Source organism: Tenrec ecaudatus, chromosome X (assembly GCF_050624435.1).
Source record: "Tenrec ecaudatus isolate mTenEca1 chromosome X, mTenEca1.hap1, whole genome shotgun sequence".
NCBI lineage: Eukaryota > Metazoa > Chordata > Mammalia > Afrosoricida > Tenrecidae > Tenrec > Tenrec ecaudatus.
Window position 1 is genome coordinate 153,532,304 of NC_134548.1, and position 19,005 is coordinate 153,551,308.

At 51.9% G+C, this 19,005-nt stretch overlaps 1 protein-coding gene across 2 annotated transcripts; it reads left to right on the forward strand.

Moving 5' to 3' along the window:
• Nucleotides 1-8,238: 8,238 nt before the first annotated feature.
• Nucleotides 8,239-18,461, forward strand: ZIC3 (Zic family zinc finger 3). Of its 2 annotated transcripts, none has more exons than XM_075538924.1 (3): nucleotides 8,239-9,465; nucleotides 10,581-10,744; nucleotides 18,312-18,461. In XM_075538924.1, the coding sequence occupies exons 1-3, from the start codon at nucleotides 8,397-8,399 to the stop codon at nucleotides 18,459-18,461; spliced, it is 1,383 nt and encodes a 460-aa protein (XP_075395039.1). In that variant the 5' UTR covers nucleotides 8,239-8,396. The 2 variants fall into 2 exon arrangements, with proteins under 2 accessions (XP_075395039.1, XP_075395038.1); XM_075538923.1 differs by lacking the exon at nucleotides 18,312-18,461 and adding an exon at nucleotides 11,535-13,412.
• The last annotated feature ends 544 nt before the right edge of the window (nucleotides 18,462-19,005 follow it).

The following is a 19,005-nucleotide window of genomic DNA, read 5'->3' on the forward strand; positions in this document are numbered from 1 at the left end:
GAAGTTCTTCCCACCCACTCCAAAGGTCCTTGTCCCAGGGAGGGGCTGAAGCCAGAGTGGGAGGAGCCATCAGGGACGGGGTGGGAAGAAGTGGGGAGGTAAAAGCTTAGACCTCGGTCAACCCTGCCCAGACTGGCGCCAAGGTCCTCAGTGAAGGATTGCTGCGGACCGCACTAGCCAGGAACGGGTGAGCTCTACATTTCCAAATTGCCTTTCACCTCCACCATGATCTGGCCAGGGCAACTCTTGAGAGCTACAATTCCCACGGCAGAAGAACAGGAATGGCGGCCCGGGCGTTCGTGGGCCCGCAGAGCACCTGGTCGCCAAGTTTATTTTCCACTAAAAGGAGCCCGATGGCGTAGTGGTGGGTTACATGTTGGGCTACTAACCGCAGAGTAGGCATTTCAAACCCACCTGCCGATCCGTAGGACAGAGATGAGGTTCTCTGCTCCTGTAAAGAGTTACAATCTTGGAAACCCACAAGGGCAGTTGAACTCTGCCCTATAAGGTCGCTATGGGTTGGAATCTACTCAATGGGAGTGAGTATGAGAATGTAAAGGTACCTGTGGAAACAACCTAGGCTAGGTAAGTACCCATTTACTTTCCTCCCTGCTTCCTCTTGATGGATCCTGGCACTGATTCCAGCCATATCTCTGTCAAAGCACTATTGTGACAAGCTAACCCATCTAGGCCAGACTCCTGAGCATCGGGTGGCCAGATAAAATTCCAGACACCAAACAATGAGAATTCTAGGTAAACAGCCAATGCTCTTTTATCGTGGGTCGGCTCCCTGCAAGATTTGGAGCATACTTATACTTTAAACAATAATAACATGTTGTTTGTTTGAAACTCAGCTTTATGCAAACCACCCGTCGTGTCATGTTCTGAAACTCGCAGCTGTTATCTGAACGGCGCCCCTACTTGGGACCGAGGGGACTGTTTGCTCTTCCTACCACCTGGGCCGGCTCAAAGGTGAAGTGAGGAGACCAGGGTGAAGCATGGGAAAAGTATAATCTTACAGAGGTGCTTGTTGTGGCCAGAGGGCCAGGAAGAAGAGCTAGGAGCCAGAGGGAGAGAGACGACCTAATGTGGACAAGCTAGCCAGCCAGAAGCATCCCAGAATCATCACATTCATCTGGTTTTATTGTTTAAGGAGTCCTGGTCATGCAATGATTAAGCACACGGTTGCTCACCCAAAGGTTAGTGGTTTGAATCTGCCAAGCGGTGCTGTGGGAGAAAGAACTGGCAATCTCTTCCCCCAAAGATTGTGGCCTAGAAATCTATGGGGGCAGTTCTGCTCATTCACATGGGTGACAATGAGTTTGAACATAGGCTCCACGGCCCCCACCAATAGCGTAGTCTATGGAACTCCCGGTGGTGCAAACAGTTAAGCACACAGACACCTCGGACAGAAGAAAGGACCTGCAAGCTGTTTTTGAAAAGTCAAAGCCTTGAAAACCCTATGGGGGCATGGCACGGGATGGGGGGTGGTGGTGGTGGTGGCTGGGAGTCTGACTTCACTGGATGGGAATTTATAATAACCACATGGGGGGACCAGTCTCTGGAGAAGGCCATCCCATTTGGTAAGGGGCAGCAAAAAAGAGGAAGGCCCTCCAGGAGATGGGCTGATAGGCCAGCGGCTGCACCCTTAGGTGCAAATGTAGCAGTGGTGAAGAAAGTGCTAGAGTGGGCTGTTCAGTTCTGGTGAACTGATTCCACAGCACCTCACAACAACGGTTTGAAGAGGGACTTGGATGGGGTGGAAGGAGTGTGCTTCAGAGAGAGAGAGGGAGAGAGAGAGAGGATTGAGCCCCATTGAGGCGGAAGAGCTGGGCCGCCTCCTGAGGGCAGGCTGGGCAGCTGTTGCCACCCCACCCTCAGTGACCCTCAAGCCTGCCTGGCTGTGGTGGCCCTCAGGGCTCAGTCACGCATAAAGGGTCAATACACGGTGTCTCTACAGCCAAAGAAGAAAGACAATCAAACCACCCTATGGGTCAGAGGTCACCTAGTCACTGATTGAGATATTTACCACTCCCGGGCTCTTTCTCTCTCTCTCTCTCTCTCTCTCTCTCTCTCTCTCTCTCTCTCTCTCTCTCTCTCTCTCTCTCTCTCTTCTCTCCTCCACCGTTGTCCTCCTGCGGCTTCTTCCTCTCCTGCCTGACTCTCTTCCTTTCTCCCTTTTCCCAAAACCAAAGTGGTCCCCGGAAATAATTAAGGCATGGCAATTACAAACAACAACAACATCAAATCCTTTTCAAACTGAAGCTTGAAAAATAAGGTCCTGATGGATTAAGCCCCACCAATTAAAAAATATCTAGTCCATTTCTGAGGCTTTGGTCTAACCCCCAGGCCAGGGGCCAATAACTTTTCTGGTGAGGTCCAAACAAAATCGTTTAGACTTCGCTGGCTACAATTTGTCTCCCATCACACAATCTCCCTCTCCTCCTTTAAACACACACAAAAAGTTATTCTTAACTCTTGGCACCACACAAAAACAAAAGTTATGCCATTCGTTTCCAAACCAAAAGTTAGCCAAATTTACCTCCATTTTGTATTGTCTGTTGTGTGTGTATGTGCGGGGGGGGGGGGGGTGGAGGAGGGAGGAACGCCCAATCCTATGCTTTAATATCAGAGCTCTGTCCTCCCAATTCCTCACTTGGAAAGGACCAAATGAATGACCCCAACCCCAAGGCAAAGACACCACGCAATTTTAGAAAATAGCCACTCTGCCTTGAGAGCAGCGAGGACTGGGCATTTCTGTGTATTTTTAGTTTTAGAGAACTGGAGTTCTCTCCCTTTAGGCAAAAGAGATGCTTACAGGCCCTGCAGCCTCTGCCATGAGGGAGAAGAGGAGGATGAGGTGGTGGAAGGGGCCTGAACTAAGGAACGAAAGCTAGAAAGGAATGGACGATGAAGACCCTTGACATAGACAGGAAAGTCACCACCAGAAACCAGGATATGGGCCCCAGGTACCCTTCCTGTTATCTTGGGTGCAGGATCTTGGCTCCAAGACAGAGAAAAGGATGACCTGATGCTTTTGGACAGACCAAGGCTACTACTGACTCTCTAGTTGGTTGGACTGGAGATAATTTGTATTTTAAAACTAACGGGGCATTTAGCTGCTAGAAGAGACTTGGCATCCTGAGTAAATGTGTGCTTCTGAAGGTAAAATGGGCTTGACACCCCAAATCTTCCTCTTTCCTTGGTCTGTATGACTCTCTGGGGAAGGATTTAAGGTCAAGTCAAACCTACTTCTGCCTGTCACCCTATTTCCTGCCCTGGCACTCCAGAGCTACAGGGCTATTCGGATGCAAAGGATAATGGGTAATTAGAAGGTGACCTGCCCCTTTGAGTGGATGGAGTATAGGTACTCATTAGTAACAGGTACTCTTGGACCACTACCACAGCTGGGCGGGAGCCTGTGCCCAGACTTGACTGGTCTTTACACTACAAATAGAATTGGTACCACCATGCACCACCTAGGGTTTTTACTTCATTCCTGGATGTCAAGGGCTCCCTTTCTTAGCCCCAATTGTATTCCCTTAGCTCTTGTTTTTGTATTCTCCAAGTTCAGCCCTGTTTATTTCAGCCTATGCCTCTGAAGTTCAAGTATATCTCTCTGCCTGCAGTCTTGATTGACAAGTACAATGAAAATGTCTCCTTTCCGTCTGGTTTGCATTTCCTTTCATTGGGTAGTGATATGCCCCAGAGTACAGGAGACAAAGGCAAGGGAGATTCCAAAAAATAATAATTATAATAATAAGGTTGATTAACAGTAGCTACTTATTCTGTATTGAATTGTAAAGGAATTTTGGGTTTAGAAAATATCTTTGAAATGTGGGGACAGTCGAGAACACTTGGATGGGGTCCATAAAATTCAGAGCCCAGAGAGCAGTTGGCTAGTGTGTCTGCAGGTCCCCAGATCTGGAGATCCACAATTCAGCTTGCTACCCACACCCCCAAGTCAACAAAGAGCTTTATTTTAACATAAAAAACAAAGAGGAGTTAAAAATGCATTATTCCCCCCCACTGTCCTTCCCCCTGCATTTTTTTTACATTAGTGCAATTTGCAGTCTTTTAAAAAGCAAAAAACGAAAACATATGGAACTGGGAAGGGAGGGTAGGGATTTCCAGTGAAGAGCACTTCTTGACTGGGGGGTGGGGGAGAGGCAAATAAGGATGAATTTCAAGGACACCTTTCAAGGAGAAACACCCGGGAGAAGGTGGGGCTCCAAACTCAGCGTCTTGGAATAATTCCCTTCCTGGATTCAAAGATCCATTTATTGAAATACATCAGGAAGCATTGGCGGAACGGAAATCCGCTTGCTGGGTTTAAAGGGTCTTTAAAATGTTGCGAGTGTTAAATTGCACGTCTTTTCTAAATACAAAACAGAAGAAAAGACCGCACTGTTTCCCTTGGATTTAGAGAAAATTGCTAGGTCTTCGATTTAGGGTAATTTCGTGTCAGCCACAGAAAATGTGTGCAGAAAGAACCCCACACACGCTGCCCCAGAGCCCCTGGGCTTGTACTTGTGTGGCAGGGGCCAGGGGGCTGCAGTCACAGAGGAAGTGTCCTGAGCGGGGCTCTGAGCTCCAGAGCAAGAAGGTCCTTCCCCACCGACCTCAGGATGGTCCATCCCCCTCCTGCTCCAGGATGGGTCCTAAAAGTTAGGCTCCTCAGCTTTGTCGGCTTGGCAGTGAGCAGTTACGGGGATTTTTATTTATTGTTGCAGGTTTGGGCATCAAAATGAAGGTTTCCCATATTTACTATTTGACCTCAATGTGAGGGAAAGGATCGCATTACATTCCCTACCCATATAGACATGTGGATATTTAGACCAGACCGCATACAACTGGGGGACACATAAAAGAGATTTATTGGTTAATTTACACTGCCTAATACACATGTAAACCCCAGTACACCAAGGCTGCCATGGGAGCCCCCAGTTCAAGTGGAAAACAAGAACCACCACCTCTGACTTCATGTTGCCTTCCTGACCAGCCCAGCCTAGCCCAGCTCAAGGGGGTTCCTCTCTTCACCTGCAAACAAGGAACAAAAAATACAAAAACAAGAGACGGAAAAACAGCCGAGGGAGGGCTGTGTGAAGGAAAAACTTTTTCTCCTATTCACTTTCCTTCTAAAGCCAAGACTCTGCTCTCAGACACAGCCTCCCCGCGGCGCCCCACCTCCCCGTCCCTGCCTGCACTTCCAAGGCCCCTGTCCCCCAAAAGTTGTTCCTAGAGTCTGCTTAAAACTTAAGGGGTGGGGGTGGGGTGGGCAAAAAAAGCTGCAGGCCCTTGGGAAAACGTAACTTTCCTCCTCTTACCAGGAGTGCTTTGCTTCCAGGGGTGGGGTGGCGTGGGGGGTGGTTTTGTTTTCCGATGTTGTAAATTAGCAGGCTCTGGAGAGATTACTACTTTGTAACTTGTTTCAAGAGTCAAGGTTTATTCCATCCGCCCCAGCTGAAAAACAGTTCCAAATAGCCTCTTTCTGCCGTGTGGTTCACCAAGCCCCTTGGTGAGTTCTCTGCCTCTGGAGGGCACCCGGACCCCTGTGTCCCCAGGGAGCAGCTGCACTCCCCAGTAGGAGCCGAATCGGACTGGGCTGCGCCTGCAAGGACTTCCAACCCAGGCTGTAGGCCTGGCCGAAATCTTTCAGGTTGTCCTCTTAACAAGCTCACCCCCCCCCCATGTCTCTGTTGATGATCTAATTGAATTATGCTTTTTTGTTCCAGGACTACAGAGCTCGTGCTGGAGGCAATTAATTATCAGAATGTGGCCACATCCAAACGGACACTGGGCACCTGGTAGGTCAGCCTAGGTGGCTTCTGGGCCCCAGCTCTTGGGACCCTGCCCCAAGAAAGGGCACTTGGGGTTCCTTTGGCTGCTCTCTTTCCACTTGCCCCTCTCTTTGCCTTTCCTCCCGGTCTACTGGCTCTCGGGTTCCCTGGAAACACACACTTAGGGGCCAGGTTAGCCGTGCTCATAGATGCCCCTTTTCTACCCCTGAGCCTGGAGACCCGCCCTCCCTGGATGGACTCCAGGGAAAATCCCAACTTTCTCAGCCCAACTAACATGCCCAGGGGTGAGGGTGAGGAGTGTGTGTGTGTGTGTGTGTGTGTGTGTGTGTGTGTGTGTGTCCAGGAGAGTTAGAGGAAGTGAAGAAAGGAGAAATGCCTAGAAATATAGAAATAAACCTGCCTTCAGGGAAATCATTTGCATCATTTCAGCATTTGTTCTTTCTTGAAATCTCTCCTCCCTCAAAGTAAACCTCTGCTAAGCGACCCTCCGACGATTCAGAGAGAGCTCATTTTCAGTACTTGAAATCATTTCAGGCCGCTGGGGAACACCTTCCAACTGGGGAGAGGGTTCTGGTGGTGGAAGGGGAATGGGGGACGATTTAGGTGGGAGGGAGTGACTCCCTTGAGAAGTGAAGAAGAGGAAAGTTAAGTCTAGACTGGGCAGGCTGGGGGCCACGAAGCGAAGGGCTGCAGTTTGGAAGCACTGCTTGCAGCGTCTCTCCCTGCGCCTCTGAACTTGAGAGAATCTGATTCCAGGAGCTAGGGGCTGCGGGGTTGGGAGGCTGTCTCCCGGCGCCAACTTTGTCTGAAGCAGCTCGGGATGTGACCGTCAAAATCGTCTGTCTCGTGGCCTTTTTCCCCCACTCAAGGCCCTGTATCCTTTGCAATTTCTTTGCTGGGGCCCCAACGAGTAGACTAGTAAGTAGCCCTGGCCGAACCTGACCTTCACGTGCCGATAGACAGACCTGGGACCAGATGGAAGCAAAGGTGGAGGCCACTCCCACTTACAATTCAAGAAAGCAATCCAAAGAGGTGCCCCTGGTCCCTTCTCCAGGTACCGGGTGGAAGGGAGCACTGTCTGGGCTGTTCCCAAACCCCAAGCCCGTGGCCATCCGGTGGAGGTGGACTTCCTGGGAAGAAAATTCCTTCTCCCAGTTTCCACCCCGCGCTTTTTGCATTTGAAAATGATGAGAATGCGAAGCCATTCAGCCCTGTGTTTTGAAAGCAGCTCTGATCCCGTGTTCAGCGTGAGCCTGTGTGCCCGCCGCGTGTTGTGTGCGCCACATTTAACGTGTCGCGTGGGGCAGTGGTCTGCGCGTGTGCTTCCTGTGTGATGTGAGTGCATTTACTTGGTCGTGTGGATAATCTGTTGTGCGCCTGAGTTGCAGGTGCTGAACCCGAGTTTGTGAGGTGCATACTCGGGAGCGTGTGTCGCGTGGTGTACTTGTCATTTTTGTTCGGCGCGCGTCTCTCTGCGGTGCGCGGGTGCGCGCAGATGTGCTGTGTGGCGTGGTGGACGCAGCAGCGAGGGTAGTTGTTTCTCGAAAACTAACGGGCTACCACAAAGGCTCGAGTTGGCATTCTCTCTTCGGGCTTGGGCCTCGGCCTGGGGGCCGCCCGCTGGCGGCCCCGGCAGCGCTCACCGGGCTGGGCCGGTCTCGGCGGAGACTTTGGGGCCTTGGGCCGCAGCAGCAGGTGGAGAGGGCGCGGAGGCGGGCCGGCCCCCGGGGCTCTGCTGCCTGCGCCCGCAGCCGGGCTTGTCCTCCAGGCGGCGGACCGGCGTCGCGGGTAGCGGCGGTTTGGGCCGAAGCGGGTACCCATTCGCGCGCGCGGGGGCGGGTCGCGGAGCCCCGAGACCAGCCCGCCGCCGCCCGGCCGCCAAGCCCACTTCGCAGGGCGACGGGCCGTAGCCGCCTCACCTGCCAGGCGTCCAGCCGCGGCCCAATCAGAGGCGCCCGCTCGGCCCCGGCTGCCATGTTCCCCGCGCCCCGCTGCCAATCAGCGCGGCGGCAGCCAATGGGCGGCGGGGCCGGGGGTCAGCTGACCGCGGGCCCGCCGGCTCCCCATTGGCGCGCGCCTGCGGCCGCCCGCTCAGTTTATGTGCAAGGAGTGAGTGATTGACTTTATCAGTCCAAGGACATTACTCTGGTGGCGAAGAGGCTGGGACTTGGCGCGGCGCGCGGGAGGACCGAGCCTGCCTGCCGCCCGGCCCCGCCGCCGAGCGCAGCCGCCGAGCGCAGCCCGGAACCCGGAGACGCCCGGTCCCGGGAGAGGAGGGTGCCCGGCCCGCGCGGCCCTTCGGCCGTCGCCACCGCTCCTGCCGCGACCGCTCTTTGTGCGCGCCGGGTAGTTAGTTCAAGCAGACTAGTCCCGAGCCTTTCTCCTCCCTCGCCGCCCCCTCCCCGCCCCTCCCGCGCCTTCCCTCCTCCCTCTTCTCCCTCTGCAGGCGCCCCGGGCGGTGACCGAAAGTTGCAGCCCCCGGCCGAGCCTTGGGGGGCTCCGGGCTGCTGCCAGCCACCGCTCCTCTGCTACCACAGCACTTCGGAGAGCTCGTCCACGGGCTCGCTCACCCACTTGGACCAGGTCGCCCCACCCATGACGATGCTCCTGGACGGAGGCCCGCAGTTCCCCGCGCTGGGAGTGGGCAGCTTCGGCGCGCCGCGCCACCACGAGATGCCCAACCGCGAGGCACCCGGCGTGGGGCTGAACCCCTTCGGGGACTCGCCCCACGCCGCCGCCGCCGCTGCCGCCGCCGCTGCCGCCGCCTTTAAGCTGAGCCCTGCTGCGGCTCACGATCTGTCCTCCGGCCAGAGCTCGGCGTTCACGCCGCAGGGCTCGGGCTACGCCAACGCCCTGGGCCACCATCACCATCACCACCACCATCACCACCACCACGCCGGCCAGGTGCCCAGCTACGGCGGCGCCGCCTCAGCCGCCTTCAACTCCACGCGCGACTTTCTGTTCCGCCAGCGCGGCTCCGGGCTTGGCGAGGCGGCCTCGGGCGGCGGGCAGCACGGGCTCTTTGCCGGCTCGGCAGGCAGCCTACACGCGCCTGCGGGCATCCCCGAACCCCCGGGCTACCTACTCTTCCCGGGTCTACACGATCAGGGCGCCGGGCACCCGTCGCCCACCGGGCACGTCGACAATAACCAGGTCCACCTGGGGCTGCGCGGGGAGCTGTTCGGTCGGGCCGATCCGTACCGCCCGGTGGCCAGCCCGCGCACGGACCCTTATGCGGCGGGCGCGCAGTTCGCCAACTACAGCCCCATGAACATGAACATGGGCGTGAACGTGGCGGCCCACCACGGGCCCGGCGCCTTCTTCCGTTACATGCGGCAGCCCATCAAGCAGGAGCTGTCCTGCAAGTGGATCGACGAGGCGCAGCTCAGCCGACCCAAGAAGAGCTGCGAGCGGACCTTCAGCACCATGCACGAGCTGGTGACGCACGTCACCATGGAGCATGTGGGGGGCCCGGAGCAGAACAACCACGTCTGCTACTGGGAGGAGTGCCCCCGCGAGGGCAAGTCCTTCAAGGCGAAGTACAAACTGGTCAACCACATCCGCGTGCACACGGGGGAGAAGCCCTTCCCGTGCCCCTTCCCGGGTTGCGGGAAGATCTTCGCCCGCTCGGAGAACCTCAAGATCCACAAGAGGACCCACACAGGTAAGGGCGGCAGGCCGGTGGACTTGAGGGCACCCCGCGCCCTCCCCGAGCCTTCCGCCGACCGCGGAAGAGAGGGGCGACACCACCCGGGGCCCTTCAGGGAGAGGAGCGCTGTCAGCGCCCTGCCGCCCTGGTCCTATCCGCCCCGTGGCGCTTTTGCCCACTTATAGCTTCCCTGGCGGATGGCTCAGCCATCGCCCGGGAATAATTGGGGAACCTTCTCGCGCCCAGGATGCGAGTGGCGCCGCCTCTTTTTGTCTCCCTTTTCTTGGTTACTTTGAAGGGACTTCGAATATGTTGAGAGCATATTGCTTACAAGCGACTTCGCTCTTGGCACACATTGGAGGAAGGCCACCATAGAAATGCAAATGAAAACGAACTTTCGGTTACTTCCGCTCTTTTTTACATTTGATTGGCACATCTCCTAATTAAATGACTGCTACTTTTGTCAAAGTATTTTTATTTGGAGTTCCAGGTTCAATTCAGTCCTCCAGGAGGAAAGCTAAACTAGAAAAGGCACCACAGTTGTGTGCCTTGTTCGGAAGCTCTTGTAAAACTGTCTGTGGCTCTCGGATTTACACAGCTCTCACTTTCCGAACGCGAAGTGCGGCGACCCAGGCCGTTAAACGCTGGGCTCACTTAAAGGAAAAGCCGCATTTAAAAGAAGCACTGTGAAAGGTACAAAAGAGGGGGCCGGACGCGATTGTTCCGTCGCAAGCCCATTGTCCGACGGAGCTGGGGTACCTCTCCCAGGTGGCCACGGGCTGCGGCTGCGCTAAGGGAGCCCTGGGCTGGGAGGGGGCGAGCCACAACTTCGGGGAAACTTCGAGGAGCCCGAGGCGCCCAAGCAGGGGAAGAACAAAGGGTTGGTCAGGTTCGGGGCCGGCCCTGCCCCCACTTCGCCCCCCCCCACCCCGCCCTGGCCCCAATCCCCAGCGCTGAGGCGCATCCAACTTTCACCCTTTTCTCCTGGAAAGAGTTGCTGCAGGCGCCCCCAGTTGGCGCTCCCTGCCCTGGAAGATGGCCGGGTGCGCCGCATCCCAGCACTCCGCCCCGGGGAGTGCCTGGTCCTGACCCCACCATCCCTCCCCACTTTTCCTTCGGCCCCGTTGCAGGTGAGAAGCCCTTCAAATGTGAATTTGAAGGCTGCGACAGACGCTTCGCCAACAGCAGCGACCGCAAGAAGCACATGCATGTGCACACCTCAGACAAGCCCTATATCTGCAAAGTGTGCGACAAGTCTTACACGCACCCGAGCTCTCTGCGCAAACACATGAAGGTAATTACCTCTTTATTAGCGGTCGGCGGTTTATAAACACTCTGTCTGGCCCGGGATACGGCCGCGGAACGGAAGCGTCCGCGCTGCCAGCCCTCTGTCCTCCACGTGAAATCCGATTTGCTCCAGCGGTGACACCATGAACCCATTTTGGAGACCGGGCGGGGTGGGGGTGGGGGAGGGAAGCGAAGGGATCAATTGGTGGTTCACAGGGAAGCCCTGGCGGAGCTCGCCAAGCTCAGGCTTGGTGGCCGCAGCCTCCTGGCGTGGCCCACGATGAGAATGAACCGAGAGGGACCGCGCCGACCTTTTGCGGGATGGGTGGGTTGTTCGCTCACCGGCTTCAGATCAAAACAATGGAGCAAGAGCCAAGGAGAGTGGTCTGGGTCTCTCAGGCTTGTCGGACTTCCCAACGCCTGGGGGCCCCTGTACCACTCTTGTTTGTTCCCACTTTCCCCAGCCCCAAAGTATTTGATCGGGCCTGAGAGCCACTGCATTAGCTAACTCCGTCCGCAGAGAAAGCAGTCTTTGCAGGGAGGGGAATAAAACGAGGGAGCGTTGGGTTCTTTTCCCTTTTCCGTAATGCCAGTCTTAGGGCTGCAACTGTTTGGCTGGCGAGAATCTCCAGGCCTTTCTAGACATCGGTGATATGGCAATTAAAAAATATAACCATTTCTCTTCGAAGTGGGTCACTGGGCGGTCTGGCCTCATACGGGGCTCGAATTCTGCTGTTTTTGCTTGCACATTGCCAGTTGGAATTATATTCATTATAATATATACATGTTAATTTTAGGTTCATGAATCTCAAGGGTCAGATTCCTCCCCTGCTGCCAGTTCAGGCTATGAATCTTCCACTCCACCCGCTATAGCTTCTGCAAACAGTAAAGATACCACTAAAACCCCTTCTGCAGTTCAAACTAGCAGCAGCCACAACCCTGGACTTCCTCCCAATTTTAACGAATGGTACGTCTGAGGACACACAACCCCTGTTCTCCATAGAACGGACCAAATGCATTTTAAAAAGAAAACTGAGACCAATCAGATGGAAATGGAGTTTTAAGGCCAGCAGCCATATATAGGGCTACATCTTGTTAATTGCAATTATCCAGGAAGGTTTGGGGCAAGAGCCAAACGTAACCACGCCCATTTCTCAGGATTAGAAAATAATGTTTTGGCATTTGAAGGATTTTTAAAAAAATCTTTAACATGCTCCCCTCCCTCTGCTCTCCACCCACCCCATCCCTAACCTCCTTTAAATTAGTTTGAACACTTGTCCTGTTTCTTGAGAGAGGTTTGGTGGTGGTGATGTTAAACTGATGGAAAATCTTCTTCGCCTTAGTGGTGATTGTTTAAACTCTCACAGTCTTAATCCGTGCCAAAGTCCTGTTATGTCTTGAACTTTTTCTCAAAGCATTACACTTGTGAATGTATTTTCTGTCTAATGGGGTCGAAACTGTTGTTCAGTATTTTTTCAGGCTGAGGATGTGTTGTTACTCTACGCAGATTGTGACGTTTAGTATGCAGTTGCCTTTTGTAATCACTTTTTTTTGTAAATACATAACCATTGATGCCATATTTATCGTTTGTAATTTAATTATTGCTACAAGTGCCGGGAACTGAACAATATTTATGGATAAATGTTTTCTAACAAAGTCTGTACAGCTTTTGATGATAACTGCTTTAGCATTAAAAATGGATTGTTTTGAAAGAACACAATTTACAAGTTTTGAAACCCTGACTCCTTTCACGTGTTTTGTAACAGCCTCCTTCTACACAGAGGAGATTCTAGCAAATTCAGTCTTGTTTCATGGTATTTATAACTCACTCAGATCCCCTTTTTAATTGTTAAATTATTTTTCTATTGCAGTCTAGAATCTCTTTACTGTGTCCGTTTCCACCTGGGAAGACCCTCCTTTCTTTATCTCTAGCTCAGATGGGTGTTTAATTGGGAGTTTAAATGTGTTTGTCCTGGATTTTCGGCATGCAAATCAAATATTACTGATCAGTTCAGTTAGTGGCCAAGACATCTCAATCTTGTACTTCAAAGACTGAGAAGCTGGATTTAATCATCCCTGCCCTACATATGTAAACATAAGGTAACCGAATGAGTTTTATGTCCCTTCGTTCTTTCTTACCGTACGTAAAAATGAACATTGTGGCAGGATGCATGTATGTCTGTTCTATCTAGAGATCACCCATATACCTGTATATGTTTGTATCTAGGACTTATCTACTCTAATCTGCCTACCAAGTCTATCTAGCTATCTATATATTTCCCAAAGATAGCGTACATCTGGAACAGTGGCAACGAGTAAGGCCAGTTGAGCGGTGCTTACTTACAGTTCAAGTGCTTCTTAAAAGAACCATAGTCCATTGACAGTTTTCATAGGCGAAGCCTGATTTGTTTTGCTGTACATAGTTCATAATTTTCCAACTATATCATTTACATAGTGGTGGAATAACTGCAGTGGTTTTGAAATGAAACTATGGAAAGAGAAACATTTTCAAAATATGTATTTTCAAAGTTCATGGTTTGTAGGCAAAAATGTTAACATTGTTTCCATTAAAATCAATAACAATGAAACATGGTTGTTTGCTTTGTGATAAAATATTAATCCAATTAATCTTCCTTCAGTGAGGCAACTCATTTGAATAAACAGTTCTTTTACAATGGGAGTTTCAAAAAGAAACGGAATAGATTTGCTATTTTGGGGGGTTGGAGTGGACAGAGGGTGAGAGATCTTTTTTATTAATTAATTTAGGGTGTTGTTTAATATTGGGAGCCCATTGTCTGCATGAAAATGAGTTTTCAGGTCAGCAAATAGAAAGGGGGAGATAAGTAATTGTAAAGTATTAAAAAATGTAATGAATAGGTTTAAGCGCCTCTTTTAAGGGGCAAGGCTCTCAGTATTTGGGTGACAGTCACTTTTGACATTTTAAATTATAGAATTCTGTTCACTGCTCTTTTCTAAAGAAATAAAAGTCTTGGCACATTTTTATTTCAACCATAATATCATTGTATTGGTTGCCCTTTGTTTGGGTTTGGGTTTAGTTGTGTTTTTTTTTTCATGTTACAATCACTCAACCATAAATTTAAATGCTCAGAACTTCTGGTGTTTAAAGGAAAGCCCAAGTCCCTGGATACAGTTGAAGTAATATTTTAAAGTTCTCTACTTATCTGTGTCAACAACAAAGGAATTCTTGACAGTTTTTGACTGTAAATGGCTTTGGAGGCAACTTTGAGGGAAATGGTGAGGGCCTGAATATCAGGAGACCTCAAGAAGCCTCCAAGGGTGAGGAGCCAGGTAACCTGGTCTGTCTGCTCCTCCCATTCCCAACATTCCAATCTTGACCTTGACACTGAATTAAGACCAGATTCCCAGTTTGGGGTGTGCCTTCTCTTCAAACCAGAGGCGGTTTTCAGAAAGCGCCTATTGCTAAGACTGGCTCTAGCCAAGTTCCCTTGTGAAAATGGAAGTGTTCCCCCCCCCCCCCCAAGACATGTAGTGAGCTTCCAGAGAGGGCAGGAGTTACCCACCCACCTGAACTAACCTTAAGTGGGAGTGGAGTGATGGGACTAGTTGTAAGATTATTCCCTCAAACGTTCCCTGGTTTTGATCTTTCCTTATGAGCTTGAACTTCGCAAAGCATTGTGTGTCCTAAAACCATGCTAATAGCAATGACAACAAATATTAAGATCATATCAAGCAATATTCCTAATTTGGAGGTAGTATTTGTTTCCTCTTAAATAATACTGTGCTCTCTGTCCAAGCAAGCGATTCTGCTAGAAAACTTGAGATTTTCTGTTGCTGCTAATTTACCTCTGGCGATGCACATTTACAATATTGAATTATAAGTAAAATAACGTAAAGACTAAGAAGCATCTCCCCCAAGAAAACCAACACCCCAAACAAACAAAAAACCTGCCCACAAACCCAACCATCCCTGTGAAGAATGATTCAAACCAGCGTTAGCTATGAAGTCAGCGCGCACACTCAGGCACAGACTTAGCAAGACTGCGTTAAAAAGAAGGCCCTATCCTACCCTTTTAGGATGTGTGGTTTAACACTTCAGTCCCACTGTTGGGTGGGGACGAAGAGAAGTGTCTATTTCCCAAACTTGGGCCACGCAGATGGAAGCCTAGCCTTCATTCACCACGGAAGGTTTCACCCACCAAGTGAGGGGCCAGGCAGTCAGGCTTGGCTCCTGCGGAGGTTGGGGGTCCTTGGAGCCAGGCCCTTGGCGCACAGAGTCTCCAAGAAAGTGGACTAGCTCAGGACTTCCTCGCCCCTCCCCCTTCTCACTGCCTGGTGTCTCATCGCCTTTAGTCCCAGGCTCCCTCCAAACCCCGGACCCCCTCCAAACTTCTACAAACGGAGAAAGGCTAATCTAATCGGCTCTGGCCACGTAAGTTTCCGAATGCTTGGCCCCTGGCGTGCCCACCTCCCTCCTCAGGACGGGCTGGGCACCTGACTGGGGTGGGGGAGTCAGGGGTGGGGGTGATGCCTGGCTCTCCAGTTTCTCACCCTCGGGGCCCAAATTGGGTTTTGCCCCAGGAGACCGGTTTTCGGAAGGCGCGGCTCCAGCTCAGCGCCCTCGGGCACCCAGGAGCGCCTTCCAGGACACCCAGGCTTGGCGACTGGGGGTGGGGGGGGGTCGCGGGGAGCGGCCAGCTTCCGAGGCAGGATCCCGGTCCGCTGACCCTTTGACCTCCGCCTCCAGGGCCGCGGTCGGGCGCCTCGGACGCTTCGCGCCCCATCGCCTCCTGGCCTCATTAGGCCGGCGGGGCGGCCAAGCGAAAGCCGCCGCTGCCTAATCTAGAGCCTGGGTCAGTGCGCGCCCAAACAATGGTGAGCTGCGAAGGCCGCTGCGCCGCGCCGGCCCCAAACTTTGTTCCCGGGATTTCCCCGCCGCAATGGGGGGCTGGGTCCCCGGGCCTGAAAGGGGGGCCGGCCTCGGGGGCGCCCCTGGTCAGGAAGGGGCTTTGAAGTGGGCTTTAGCACGCACGTGCGAGCGCCGGGCCGGGCCGGGCCGGGCCTGAGCGGTGCCCCGCTAGGCGGAGAGGGAGCTCAGGCCAGGCCCTGACCCAGGCGCCGCGGGCTAAGGTCTCCTCGCCGGGGTCCCTCCCACCCGCGCTCCCCCCCCCCCCCATCCCCGCCTCGGTCCGCAGGGCGCAAGCGCACAGCCCAGTGCCGTCGTTGGGGAGGCATCCAGGGCCATGGATGGGGGTCGAGTTGATGCAGTTCTGCAGCGGGAAGAGGGGAATGAGGGCGGAGGAAGGGGGAGAGGGTTGGGGGCAGCTCTGGAGTGGGGAACATGGCGGCCGGATACGAACCCCCGCAGAGCACCCTCCCGCGTTTGTCAGGGCCCCCGCCAGTTAGTGGCGGGTAGGGACTGGGGGGTCGGCGCTGCCCTGCACAGAACTGTTAAGAAAAGGGAGTCCAGTAGTTCTCCCAGGGTTTTCTGCGCGGGCGAAGTTGGGCCGAGAGATCCCAGGGGACTTGGGCCTCAAAAGTTCCAGAGGCAACCCACCCCCCCACACCTGCCCAGCCCCAAACCTGGCCTTTTGGATTTATCATGCCCGACCCGAATCGGGAATCCTCAACATCTTCCAGTCCTCAAAGATGCCCAGAATGAATCTTCCCGGGGCCATAGCGGGTCCCGTGACAAGGGCAGGTTGCCCATGGCAGGTGTGCCCCAGGACCCATCTTCTGCATATCTCATTTAAACGGGAGCCTCTGAGGATAGGCACTACTGTGCCTTTTGTGAGGGCCAGGACAACAGCTGGTGACCCTACATTAAGGAGGCGGGGGAGGAAAAAAAAGCCCACTGGCGGGAAATGTTCATTCCGTTTTAGCTTAACTGCCTTCTTGCTGGCTGGTGAGGGAAAGAATCCGGGTAGTTATCGGTGCCCCAGCTCTCGGAGTTGCTCCACAGGAAAATGCTGTGGAGACACCTTGTGATGGGTCTGGTGAGGGGGTGCGGAGGGGGACAGGGTGGGCATGTGAGACAAAAATGGGAAAGTGTCCTTTCTGACCCCAGCACCTCGAGGCAAAGAAGAGAAAAAGAATTGCTTCATGTTGTGTCCTTGTGGAGGCCAACAGCCAAATGCAAAGCCAGCCCTTGGAGCCTGACCAGGGTCAGGCGTTGAGGCTTCAGGAGGTGCAGGGAAGGACCCAGGGCCACCTCAGGAAGGGCCCCCAGGTGGGTGGGCAGCTCATTAGCCTGGCTGACCCAGATCTGGGGTGGGGTAGGGGCATCCACAGAACTGAGGCTTTTTCTGTAGAGAACAATGGAGAATGTCTTTCCTCCTTTACAGTGCACAAAGAAGATGGCTTTGGAGCAAGAGTTCGGAATATGCATTTAAGTTGTGGTGCTTTGCATTGGAAACCCCTGACAATTAAAAGAAACCTGCCCAGTACTACTTTAGGTCCTTTTCTTATGTGCGATTTCTGCAAGTCAATGAGCCCTTTGGAAATTTGTTTTGAAATTGCCACCTAACAAATCCTGGCCCCCCCCACTTTTTCCTGTGAATGAAGTTTCCTTCCCAGGCTCAGCCACTGGTCCCACCCCCTCAACTGGACTAGTGTATTAACATCTCAGAGAGATCAAAGACTCTTAGATGATGCTTGCTATAGTATTTTTCTTGTAATAGGTTGAACCCTGAAGCTTGAGCATTTTCCTGAGGGAATGTCTTGGTACTCAAAGTGTGGGGAAAGAAAATGGATTCGTTTTCCAAAGCTTTAGCGGCTGTAGCCAGTGATGGGTAGGCAGTTTGGGGGGCTTGACTCTTTAAGAGCACCAGAGCTCTGATCATCTCCAAACTGACTTTCAAATCCAGCTAAAGATGCCTTGGCGAAGAACCGTCGCCCCTGGATACCTGCGGTGTTCTTTGGGTCACTTGATATGTGAAAACTCTGGTTGATTTTCATGGGCGTTATGGGAATGGAATTTCCACAAAACTGGCCAAGTGACAAATCGGTAGGACTCTCAGATTTGTTTGGGTGCCTACTGGAAAGGGTACTGCTTTCCCCCACAGGTTTGGTTTCTACCTAACCACTGAACGGTACAGTTTGAAAACCAAGTTTGCAGGAAGCATTTCAAGAGTGCAGGGGTCAGAGGACTTGAGTGAATGGTTACTTTTCACACAGGAGCAAAACTGCTTTCTGAATAACCTTAGAGAAACTCCAGTTTCCAAAAAGCTGATCCAACTGAAGAATGAATCTTCCTTTCAAAGCATCTAACAAACCAAACTTTTCTCTTGTTTTAATTTGATGGCAGTTTAATATATGAATAGAGAAATCCGAGCTGGACAATATCTGTGAAAACAGCCTCCATCGGATAGCATACTTACACTGTATCTTCTTATAAGAGGGTGTGTATGTTACCTAATGTGTTTTATTAACATATAACCACTGTAAAGGCCATTTGCGTCGAAGGTGTTAAAAAGGGATCTCCTTGTGTTTTATTGTCAAACAAAATAGCCATGTAGCATGTTATGAATCGTTGCTAAGAGTGCTTGTGGCCTTTTTTTGACCTATCTGCAGTTCACTTTTTGTTTTTTTGCCAGTGTTGTCCTGCTTGGTATCCGGGACAGCCTCTAATTCCTGACGAAGAACTTGATACTGACGTTGGTATGCAGCAGCCAGCCCTCCATAACACTACCTATCCTAAATGCAGGGTTAATGCCGAACCTACTGTGCAAGAAATGATTTACTGATGAGGTTTCAAAGAAAACCACATCAATTTGGATGTATGTTACCTTGAAGTAATCATTTTAAGAGTAGTAGCTTCTTCCCTAGGTATAAGAGAGAGAGCGAGAGAGAGACAGCGAGAACTATTTTCTTTTGGTGTATTTCATTTTGTGTTGAGCAATCATTTGTGAAATGAAAAAGCAGAAAAGCTATTCCCCACCCCCACTTTAGGATTGATAAATGGGAAGATGGAGGTTAAGACTGGCCTAATTCCTAACCCAGTGTGTATTATCTCATGTATTGTGTTGACCTTGTTGAAAATCGTTTCCACCTATCTACGTTCCACATGTAGAACTAGAATGTTTAAAATCAGAAACACGATGTTGGTTTTGTCTTGTTAGCTTCATGTGCTTGTGTTCAAAAAGCAATGCCCAGAATCCCTAGTATCGCTGTTTGATTTAAATAAAACCATTTAAATTATTTTTGTGATTATTGCTTTATTACAGTCACAACTCTAGCCCTGAAATATCCTGGTGTAACCTGTTGAATTTGAATGATTTGTATTCTGTT